Source organism: Schistocerca nitens, chromosome 4 (assembly GCF_023898315.1).
Source record: "Schistocerca nitens isolate TAMUIC-IGC-003100 chromosome 4, iqSchNite1.1, whole genome shotgun sequence".
NCBI classification, from domain to species: Eukaryota; Metazoa; Arthropoda; class Insecta; order Orthoptera; family Acrididae; genus Schistocerca; species Schistocerca nitens.
In genome coordinates, this window is record NC_064617.1 from 142876738 (window position 1) to 142889520 (window position 12783).

Consider the following 12783-nt stretch of genomic DNA (forward strand, 5'->3'; position numbering starts at 1 on the left):
TACTTATATAGTTAGGGCCGATAAAATTGAACACCCCCTCCTAATAAGTTAATCTGGTTATAGAAAGTGGCAAAACAGAGTACCTGAAATGTACGTGCCTGGAGTTCGATTGTGGGGACTTACCGAGAGTGCCGATCTCCCAGAGGACGATGGCGTAGGCCCACACGTCGCTCTTGCTGGAGTAGAGGTTGTCGCGGATGGCCTCGACGCTGAGCCAGCGCAGCGGTACCTTCTTGCCGCGCGTGTTCACGTAGATGCCCGACCGCGACAGCCCGAAGTCGGAGATCTTGAGCGTCTTGTGCTCGTCGATGAGGATGTTGCGCGCCGCCAGGTCCCTGCACACACCAAATCACACCGACAGCTTCAATGTGTGTCCCACACGCTACAGAAAGCACTCTCGTGACTTATACCAGTGAGCAGGTGAATTGGATATATCCTAGAAGCTATAGGTGACGTAGACTAGGACTTCGGTCATGGACTCCTTGTGACATAGCACTTACTGCCGTTTCGATGAATCACAGCAGGCCACAATTTGCGATTACTGGTCATACGAAAAGTCAAGCCGTACTAGATGTGCTCGACAGAAAAACGCCTCGTGCATTGAGAAGTGTCGAGATGACTATGTGCGCGCCAAGTAGACCTGTGCATCCTTTTTGAGCTCATTGATCTTTCATTTAACGAGTCAGTATGTACAGATGTTTAACGGGAAAATCATTTTTTTGCTACCGTCACCTGAATCCTACAGATGGAACATAACGACCTGTGGATCCTTGCGAAGCAGGTACAGCATGAAGACTGGGGAAAGTCTGGAGCGACATTCTAACCATTCAAATTTGATCATCATCTGGCTGCTAACACTATGTTGGTTGGTTGGTTGTTTCGGGGAAGGAGACCAGACAGCGAGGTCATCGGTCTCATCGGATTAGGGAAGGACGGGGAAGGAAGTCGGCCGTGCCCTTTGAAAGGAACCATCCCGGCATTTGCCTGGAGCGATTTAGAGAAATCACGGAAAACCTAAATCAGGATTGCCGGACGTGGGATTGAACCGTCGTCCTCCCGAATGCGAGTCCGCTAACACTATGTAAAACGATCGATAGAGCAGGAGAATGTCAGCGTAGCTAGTTTGTCTGACGTGCCAGATAGACCACAAAATAATTTGGTGGTTGGCTGTTTCGGGGGAGGGTACCAAACAGCAAGGTCATCGTTACCATCGGGTTAGGGAAGATTGAAATGGCTCTGAGCACTACGTGACTTAACATCTGACATCATCAGTCCCCTAGAGCTTAGAACTACTTAAATCTAAGTAGCAACGTAAGGACACCATACACATCCATGCCCGAGGCAGGATTCGAACCTGCGACCGTAAAAGTCGCGCGGTTCCGGACTGAAGCGCCTAGAACCACTCGGCCACCGCGGCCGGCGGATTAGGGAAGGATAGCCTTTCACAGGAACCATTACGGCAAGTGCCTGAAGCGATTTGGGGAAATCACGAAACATGTAAACCAGGATGGCCGGACGCGGGTTTGAACAGTCGTCCTCCCGAATGCGAGTCTAGTGTGCTAATCACTGTGCCACCTCGCTCGGTATAATTTGGTGCCCAACATATGCCAGCAAAGCAGACAGCCACAGTATAGGCAAAGTGACAAAACTGTACCTATAGTGTGTAGGAGTGGCCAAACATTAAGGTAGCCGTTACAAATAATTACAATTCACAGTAACCGTAAAAACAAGTTACCAACCAAAGCTGTACGTCTTCTGTTTCACGCGTTCATATTGCCATGGAAGTTACAAGTTATTTCGGCACATCACTATTCGCGCTGGGAAGAAGTCGAAATTCTAGAGATGACTTCATCTTCTTGAAACGTGGGTGTGCAAGAAGCAGCTACACATCTTCTGAGGAAGAATGTAATTGATAAGCATACCAGATTTAGCCTGGTTAGATCATGGAATCCGACACTTTCTTTAAGAAAATCGCAAAGACGTTGCTACAGTGAAGCTCATAATGACGTATCGATACACCAACATCGATCGACCGTATAGCCACAGATTCAGTTTATGAATACACTCTGCCACCAATCAATGTCTCTGCAGCTTGTGTATTTGCGATCACCTACGCAACAACGCGGTATACATGTTTAAAAAATATGGAGCGATTGCTGCTTCAGTCTATCGGCTCATTCTGGAGATGGCCAAAAGGAATACTGCAGAAATATTAAATTACATTTTATGGATCATTTACTGCACCACGAAGACACTCAGTTACGCAGGACGATTCACAATTCCTATTACAGACTTCTAAGGGTCGTAGAAGGGATTTACTAGAAAAAGTTTTGATTAGGAATCCATGTTGGAAAATGTAGAGTTTGGATGTGAAGTAAGTTTGAACATCGCACCACTTTCGAATGTCGCGCTTCATGATGCGGTACATAAAGGCAGAGTTGCACAAAACATGAATGGATAATGCTTTCCGGATTGCCTCAGTCCATCACATACCATTTTCGTCCGACTGCAACAACATCTACGAGGAACTGGTACGTACGGTCTAGGAGGTTTGACTGTGGTGCTCCACGGACACCCACAGGGGTTTGTAAACCTTGTGTCTGTAAGCGAGCTTCGCAGATTCACCTCGTACCGCACACACGTCAGAGCTCATTGTGTCAACTGAGTGCGTGCAGCGAAGTGGCAGATATGAAAGTGAGCCAATCTTCAAACTTATTTCAACCGAGCGAGGTGGCGCAGTGGTTAGCACACTGGACTCGCATTCGGGAGGACGACGGTTCAATCCCGTCTCCAGCCATCCTGATTTAGGTTTTCCGTGATTTTCCTAAATCGCTTCAGGCAAATGCCGGGATGGTTCCTTTGAAAGGGCACGGCCGATTTCCTTCCCAATCCTTCCCTAATCCCAGCATGAGCTCCGTCTCTAATGACCTCGTTGTCGACGGGACGTTAAACACTAACCACCACCACCACTTATTTCAAGTCCAAACAGTATACGTCCGGGCAAGGGTCCTTATCAAAACTTTATTCGTATTCCTCTAACAGGAACTGTGAAACACCCTATATAAAGGATGTTTAAAAGAGTATCATCTATTCCTACAGGAGGTAGTATCCATCAAAACCGGAAGAAAAGTTCCTTATAATGGTACGCGCGGAAACCAGTGCCAGTTGAGATATGGGTCGCTGAAGATGTGCTATTTAAAAGCAGAAATTTACTTACAAACGACGGAAGACTCATAAGAGATGGCATAGTATTACGGCAATACAGACGTATGGGCAGATGGAAATCCTAGAGCAATCATGGCGAGACATCAGGATCGCTTTACTATCAGTTTATAGGAGAGAAATATCGGAGACAAACTCACAAGGCCATACAATTTTGACAAAGAGATTAGCAGGTTGGATGTATCACCGATGTCTGCGCAATGTATTACCTGCGCTGTAGGACAAAATATCCTTGAAGAAAGGCAACGACTGTAGTTTGCAATCCATTTTGTACGGACTGTGTGACAGTATCTCACCGCGATGTTTTAAATGTGATGATGGATTAGTCGAGGAGGAAAACTCATTTACTTAATTCTCTCTATACACAAGAGAAACAACAAAAATGAGTTCACCATTTATAGGCAACCCACAGTCACCATAACCGTCACTGATAGCCTATCCAATCATCCCATAACTCATAAAGATGCCAGTTTCGGATATTTATTACATAGATGAGCAGAACACCCATGAACAAGAATTATTACACAGAAGAACTGAACGCAATAAAACGTACTGCACGGGAGAATGTGTTTGATACGAAGATAGTAGACAAAATAAACAACAAAATACAAAACAGGCAACTCATAATATCGATACGTACACACACACACACACACACACACACACACACACACACACACACACGTAACACAGATCAGAAGACAGTAAGCAATAAATGGCACGTAATGATATGCAACAACAAGGGCACACAGTGTGGGCAAAGACTTAACTTAGCATACAGAACCAACAACACAATACATAACAGCTTGCTAACTAAGCACGACAAACGTGAACAATACTTCAAATCTGCGCACCACATCTCAAACAAACACTCCCCAAATAAATGAGCACTACATAGCCAGAACACGTAACGGCGGAGAAAATTCTGTACTTGCCGAATGAACTGTAGATGATGCACATGTAACGACGGAAGAGGATGAAATAAGCGTGTTACCTCGACACAAACAAAGTGAAAACACCGGAACATCAAAAACTGTAAGTGACACCCTAAATAAAACGAGAAATAGTGATTTTCGGTCGGAAACACATAATTAAAAAAAAATAAATAAATAAATGAAATAACGTTTTGCTGTTTGCAGATACCAATGTGCAGACTGCGTAGTAGACCTAGAGCTACTGGTATAAATATCCAATAGTTCTTGTGAGGTACGTAAACAAATGCATACATCCACTTTATTTCCAAATATATGAAAAACTCGAACCTTTGGGCATATCGTAAATAAACAGCACAGAATGCCTCAAATCAGTGAATATGTTTCAGCTCTGTACTGTATGGAAAGCATTGTAAAATATTTGACAATAATCGCTCATTTTTCAAATGTAAATATTTTGTACCAAATATTCCTTAAAGACTGACATGGAACAACAATTTTTCAGAAGCAAAATAAACAAATAAACCCACTGAAGCTAGCACAAGAAGTGCTGAAACATGTCTGGGTGAAAACAAAACTACAAAGGTATTAGCATAATGTGGTATCACTCCCCAATGACATAATACGAATAGAACTTGGTATATTTGAAGGAATGTGTGATTCGCTGAGAAGAATGGCTGACGGATGTGTCAGGGTGCGTGCAAACCATATACTGCGCTGCCTATAGTGTCTACTTCAACGTAGCAGACAGATGGAGACGAGAGAGCAGATTGGGCCGTGCTTCAACATGTATTCGGTGTCGGGACATATCATTACAGGAACTTTTTTCTACTTTTCGGAAATATTACGTACCGTATGAATATGTGATACCCTGTATGTTACTAATTATAGTGTAACAGCTACATTGATCAATAACAGCAGGAACTGTTAAAACGTTGGCTGTAACAAGTCGGAGGAAAACAGGTTGTGAATTCGTAAAGATGTAAGTTCCCCACTGTGTGTTTCTGTACTGAAATTAGCTCTAATTTACCCCCCCCCCCACTCCTTAAATCGTATACATATTACCAAAACTATGGAACTGCAAACTGTTATCCAACTTAAACTCGTATGGTAAAACAGAACTAATTTGGATTGAACTATAGCTGGTATGAATTAAACTTGTCTTTATTTAAATGCGCAAATGAATTAAAAACAAGTACTTGGCCCTAATAAAAGTTTCCACTTATCTTGCGTCTTGACAACATTGTTGCAAGTTTCTCGAAAGGAGAAAAGTAAACAACAAGTAGGCAGCGATTAAGTTAGATTTCTATTGTTAAATACAGTTTCCAAACAGTATTCAAACAGTTACCTACCCTGTGGTAATGCGTAATGATAAACCTTCTTTAGAAAGTGGCGTGGGGACAGGAACTATTCCTATGAAATGATATTCTAAGACAAAGATTTTAGAATGAAGTATGTATTAAAAAAGACAGAGAGTTCTTCACAAGTACATTGTATCATTGGTCTGAACAATACTATGCTTAACAAAGTGAACAATGATTTAAAAACACTATAATGCTAACAGAGAATTTCTATAGAAACCAAACAGATTAATCAGTTGATACGTTAACGCATGACATAGGGATGTGGGATCGTCTTTCTCTCAGCACTGAGCAAGTACACAACTTTAACTAGCTGACAATAATCATTCCGACGAACTGGCTGCGTAGTGCTGTAGACTTACTTCAAATTTCTTCTCCTCAAACAAATTACCGTATTCAAAATTTATATTCTTTTCGCCTCCCAATATCTATATCATATTTATCCTTGCCGGCATCTACAGTAAATCATTCTTCATTTAACAGTTATAATCACAAATCAGCACAGCACTACCGAATACGTCCGTCACCTGCCACACTTCAACTACACTGAAGCACCGAAGAATCTGGTATAGGCATGCGTATTCATGTACAGAGATATGTAAACAGGCAGAATACAGCGCTGCTGTCGGCAACGCCTATGTAAGACAATAAGTATCTGGTGCAGTTGTTAGATCGGTTACTGCTGCAATGGCAGGTTATCAATATTTAAGTGTGTTTGCACATGGTGTCATAGGCGGCGCACGAGCGATGCGACACAACATCTCCGAGGTAGCGATGAAATGGGGATTTTCCCGTATAACCATTTCACGAGTTTACCGTGAATATCACGAATCCGGTGAAACATCAAATCTCCGACACCGCTGCGGCCGGAAAAAGATCTTGCAGGAAGGGGACCAACGGCGACTGAAGAGAATATTTGAACGTCACAGAAGTGCAACCTTCTGCAAATTGCTGCAGATTTCAGTGTTGGGTCATCAACAAGTGTCAGCGCGCGAAACATTCAGCGTAACATCATTGATGTGGGCTTTCGGAGACGAATGCCCACTCGTGTACCCTTGATGAGTACATGACACACAGCTTTACGCCTCGCGTGGGCCCGTCAACATAGAGAATGGACTGCCGATGACTGGAAACATGTTGCCTGGTCGGACGAGTCTCGTTTCAAATTGTATCGAGCGGATGGACGTGTACGGGTATGGGGACAACCTCACGAATCCATAGACCCTGCATGTCAGGCTGGTGGAGGCTCTGTAATAGTGTGGGGTGTATGCAGTTGGAGTGATATGGGACCCATGATACGTCTAGATACGACTTTGACAAGTGACACGTACGTAAACATCCTGTCTGCTCACCTCCACCCATTCATGTCCATTGCGCATTCCGATGGACTAGGGCAATTTCAGCAGGACAGAGCGACACCGCATCCGTCCAGAATTGTTACAGAGTGGCTCCAGGGACACTCTTCTGTGTTTAACCACTTCCTCTGGCCACCAAACTCCCCAGACATGAACAATGTTGTGCATGTCTGGGATGCCTTGCAACGTGCTATTCAGAAGAGATCTCCACCCCCCTCGTACTCTTACGGATTTATGGACAGCCCTGGAGGATTCATATTGTCATTTCCCTCCAGCACTACTTCAGACATGAGTCGAGTCCAAGCTACGTCATGTTGCGGCACTTCTGTGTGCTCGCCGGGGACTTACACGATATTAAGCAGGTGTGCCAGTTTCTTTGGCTCTTCAGTGTAGGAATCTATCAGACTGCGCCACAACAACACCAAAGATTGATTAACTGTAACATAACTTGTTCTCTCTCTCTGACGTGCATAGCGATAACTTACAAAAATAGAAATGGCATGCCCACCTTACAAAGTGAGATTCGACAGTGTTACAGATCATGACCGAAAATGCCATTTACCGAACAGCGAAGTTATAAGCCGTAAGTGATATCAGAATAGTGGCTGACGCCCCGCCCACCTGTGCGTGATGTGCCGCTGCTCGAGGTGGGCCATGCCGCGCGCGATCTGCACGGCGAAGCTCTGCAGCTCCGCCGGGTCCAGCACGTAGTCGAGCCCGTGGCCCGGGCGCCCCGGGCAGGGACTCCGCTCCGTGGGGGTGGACGGCGCGCCGCCTTCGCTGCTCACCAGGCTCCACTCGGCTGCAACACGCGACACACCACGCCTGTCACCGTCAGCTGTCACCGCCACCACGCACACTCTTCGAATGGGTAGAAAACTGAGATACTAGCAGTCGGTGTTTACCAGTGACAAAGCGCACATGCGAGAAGTGTCGTAAACAGCATCGATTCAGTTCGTTGTGTGTCGTAATCCCCATTAGAGATGTGGGGCCTTTCTCGGGCACTCTATTTCTTCTGTTTCCGATAAATAATTCAGGATCTTCTCGTTATAACCATTTAGATGTTGATAAGCACACATATTCGTACCTGCGTACGGCGGTCTCCACTCGAGCTAGATAGCTAAAAAACATTTTCCGATAGTAGCTTCCTTTTCTTTTAGATAAATATTTATTTTTAGCTCGTGTTGCGTATCTTGGCCTCCGCTACAGCAGTAGAGCAGTTCATGCAGTAATCACTTCGGTTAGATAACGATAAATACACTACTGGACATTAAAATTGCTACACCAAGAAGAAATGCAGATGATAAACGGGTATTCATTGGACAAATATATTATATTAGAACTGACATGTGATTAAATTTTCACGCAGTCTGGGTGCATAGATCCTGAGAAATCAGTATCCAGAACAACCACTACTGGCCGTAATAACGGCCTTGATTCGCATGGGCATTCAGTCAAACAGAGCTTGGATGGCGTGTACAGGTACAGCTGCCCATGCAGCTTCAACACGGTAGCACAGTTCAAGAGTAGTGACTGGCCTATTGTGACGAGCCAGTTGCTCGGCCACCATTGACCAGACGTTTTCAGTTGGTGAGAGATCTGGAAAATGTGCTCGCCAGGGCAGCAGTCGAACATTTTCTGTATCCAGAAAGGCCCGTACAGGTCGATCATTATCCTGCTGAAATGTAGGGTTTCGCATAGATCGAGTGAAGGGTAGGCCACGGGTAGTAAGACATCTGAAATGTAACGTCCACTGTTCAAAGTGCCGTCAATGCGAACAAGAGGTGACCGAGACATGTAACCAATGGCACCCCATACCATCACGCTGGGTGATACGCCAGTATGTGCGATGAAGAATACACGCTTCCAATGTGCGTGTCCGCGATGTCGCCAGACACGGATGCGACCATCATGATGCTGTAAACAGAACCTAGATTTAACCGAAAAAATGGCATTTTGCGATTAATGCACCCAGGTTCGTCGTTGAGTACACCATCACAAGCGCTCCTGTCTGTGACGCAGCGTCAAAGGTAACCGCAGCCATGGACTCCGAGCTGATAGTCCAGGCTGCTGCAAACGTCGTCGAACTGTTCGTGCTGATGGTTGTTGTCTTGCAAAAGTCCCCATATGTTGACTCAGGTATCGAGACGTGTCTGCACGATCCGTTACAGCCATGCGGATAAGATGCCTGTCATCTCGACTGCTAGTGATACGAGGCCGTTGGGATCCAGCACGGCGTTCTGTATTACCCTCCTGAAACCACCGATTTCATATTCTGCTAACAGTCATTGGATCTCGACCAACGTGAGCAGCAATGTCGCGATACGATAAACCACAATAGTGTGAGGCTACAATCGGACCTTTATCAAACTCGGAAACGTGATGGTACGCATTTCTTCTCGATACACGAGGGATCACAACAACGTTTCACCAGGCAACGCCGGTCAACTGCTGTTTGTGTATGAGAAATCGGTTGGAAACTTTCCTCATGTCAGCACGTTGTAGGTGTCGCCACCGGCGCCAACCTTGTGAATGCTCTGAAAAGCTAATCATTTGCATATCACAGCATCTTCTTCCTGTCGGTTAAATTTCGCGTCTGTAGCGCGTCATGTTCGTGGTGCAGCAATTTTAATGTCCAGTAGCGTACTTAAACCTAACTAACCTAAGGACAACACACACATCCATGCCGAGGCAGGATTCGAACCTGCGACCATAGCTTCACCGCGGTTCCGGACTGAAGCGCATGGAAACGCTAGGCCACGTCGGCCGGTCATACAAGCAACAAATGCCTTAAACAACATGGATTCAGTTCGTTCTGTTGTAGTATGGGTCGTAAACCCCACTGCAAACGTGGGGCCTTTGTGGGGTATTCGATTTTTTTCTGTTTCCGGTAAATAGTTCAGGATCTTCTTGTTATAACCATTTAGATGTTGATAAGCACACATATTCGTAGTTGCATGCCGTATTCTCCTCTTGAGGTAGATAGCTAAAGAGCATTTTCCGATAGTAGCTTCCTTGTCTTTCAGATAAATATTTATTCTTTGCTCGTGTTGCCTATCGTTGCCTCCGCTACAGCAATAGAGCAGAGTATACAGTAATCGCTTCGGTTAGTTTCCGATAAATAGTTAAAGTTGTTCTTGTCAAACACTTTTGGATTTACTGCTGACATGCACATAATAGGGTGATTCAAAAGCTATGTCCCACAGGATAAAGCGTATATCGGTGATTCGGTAACCTTAGCCCATAGGAGAAAGTCGTATTCAGAGATATCACAGGAACGAACATTGGAAGATAAACATTGGTTCTAAAATGCATACCTCAAGAGCTATGAAAACTTTATCTGTGAAAAAAAAAATCTCTTCTAATGGAACCTCTTTCCTTTCCGTATTTTCGGAAGTTGTAGTTTGGACCAAAACTAGAAAAACAGTACCGTGAACATGGGCTCTAGAGTGCATACCGTAAGAACTATGAGACTTTGTTCATCTTCGCTACTGCTAAATACACCTGTTCTAATAGACAAGTGCTCATAGCTCTTAAGGTACGCTTCTTAGGGCCTATGTTTGAAAGTCAATTTTGTCTTGGTTGGGTCATTTCTGCCTCATCCCAACATATGGAAAGCGAATATTTTTCGATACTAATTACTCACGTGTACAACTCGGTGGTGGTGGCTCGATGTCCTTTGGTGGCATTACATGGTACCATCGTACAAATCTCGTGGTTTTTGAGGGCAAGCAGGCCGCTGTGAACGAGCGTTTCTAGGCGCTTCAGTCTGGAGCCGCACTACTGCTACGGTCGCAGGTTCGAATCCTGCATCGGGCCTGGATGTGTGCGATGTCCTTAGGTTAGTTAGGTTTAAGTAGTTCTAAGTCTATGGGGTTGATGACCTCAGATGTTAAGTCTCATAGTGTTTACAGCCATTTGAACAATTTTTTTGTCATTTCCATTGGTAAACGTTTTCCATCGACGTTATCATTCTCCTACGTGAAGTGACGTGTGCCCTCAATTCTGACGCCTCACAGCAGCACAACATTTCACGTGCTTGCTGTTCTTTCGTCTGCAAATATCTTCTGTTCCACTTTTCATTTCCAAACAATTTTCCAGCATTCCTGAAGCAAGCAACTGTGATATAAGCACAATATCTTATAAATTGCCCGTGTAAGTTTCGCTGCTTATTACAATTCGTTTGGTTCACGCAAATCACATGAGTATTAGCTGCTTCCATTATAAGTATGTTGCGTAAACTAAGTCTGTCTTGTTCTTGTTCAAATTTCACTATTGGTGCATTCAGACAGCTTTACTATACACATTAATATGTCTAAACATTACCTATGAGAGGGCTTACAATTTCGGGGAACTTGTAGGATATAGATTTGTATGTAATTCGAATTGCACTGACGAGCAGAGAGCTTACATGGTCAAATCCGACAGTTAGTATCGTTACTCCGTACAGTAAGGAAAGAGCAATAGAAAAGCAAACTGAAAACATCTAGTGAAATTCCATCGCTCCAACAGTAAGAGACTGAAGTTTTACTGCCACAAATAAATGTTGGGTCCGATGAAGTCTGCTTTTAGTTTAATGCATGAGTAATACCTTGAAGTTAAAATATTCTGGGTTACTAGGCTAAGGCACCTTTCTTACGGTATTCGATGGTTCGATGTCTCTGCTGGGATTTTTCTTTCATGATTCCAGCATTTGCTGAACACTGAAGATTGCTTAAGAATATTCCAGCAGAGGAGACGAAACATCGAATATGGAAGAAGAATTTGGAAGATAAAAATGACACCACATAATAAAACAGAAGATTTTTCCTTAAATGCCTTACAGTGCTTACATCGTTGTGTGCTGCCTCACTTCACCACGTCAGGCGCAAATCCAGCGCCATAAATATTTCGACAAGACGTACATAATTTTTTAAACTTTCGTAAGAGGTATACCGATCTGTCAGGGTCTCAGCAGCGTGCCTGTGAATTTGTTGGTTGTGAGCTGCCATGCATTAACAAGACTCGAAACACTCGAAGGGACTGTAACTAGCGCAACTGGAGTCTTGTATGCGCTCTCCTTCACGTGCATTGCAATTTGGCAGAACCCTTCCACCCAATGTATTTATTTTTGTGCAGGCTGTGCCCTACAGTCGTAGGTATTTGACAAAGACATATTTCACAACAGAAGAGAGCTGGTGATAAAATAATTCTTCACTACATAGCGGTCAGATCATTCATCATCTTCAAGTAAAATGTAATTATTTACTCATTCTAAAGGTCGAACCTGAGTGTGAACGTCTTGCTTCTGTTGCGTTGCTCAGACCGAAGAATGGTTTGTTGCAGGTCCCCATGCAGCTCTATGCTGTGCAAACCTCTTTATCTCTGTATTACTGCCACAACCTGTATCCATTTGTCCTTGATTAGTATATTCAAGCCTTTAACTCACTCTACAATTCCGTTGAACTGCTCTTTCAAGTCCTTAGCTGTCCCTGACAGAATTACAATGTCATCGGCTAACAGCAATATTTTTATTTCTTCTCCTTGAACTTTAATTTCACTTCCACATTTCTTCTTGCTTTTCTTCAGAGCTTGCTCAGTGTACAGACAGAATAAGTTGCAAACAACCCTTCACTCCCTGTATTTTGTCCCTGCTACGTCCAAAATTTCAAAGAGTGCAGGAGAGCCTACATTGGCTACATTTTTCCCTAAATCAACACATGCTATAAACGTGCATTTGCCTATCTTCAATCTGTCTTCTAAGATACGTCGCAGGGTCAGTATTGACTTGCGTGTTGCGCCATTTCCCACAAACTCAAAGTGATCTTCCACGAGGTCACCTTCTACCAGTTTTTCCATTCTTCTGTAAGAAATTCCTATAAATATTTTGAACCGTGCCTCGGTAGTATTCACGCACGTCAGTACGTACCTTCT

General features: G+C 44.0%; 1 protein-coding gene across 1 annotated transcript in view; it reads right to left on the bottom strand.

Annotated features, from left to right (window-relative positions):
• The window catches only part of LOC126252171 (uncharacterized), a 306249-nt gene that overhangs the window by 50770 nt on the left and 242696 nt on the right, over positions 1 to 12783 (bottom strand). Inside the window, exons 15-16 of the mRNA XM_049953039.1 lie at positions 7492 to 7672; positions 124 to 335 (exon numbers count right to left, since the gene is read on the bottom strand). Coding sequence (XP_049808996.1) covers positions 124 to 335; positions 7492 to 7672 — 393 coding nt within the window. The remainder of the gene's footprint in view (positions 1 to 123; positions 336 to 7491; positions 7673 to 12783) is intronic.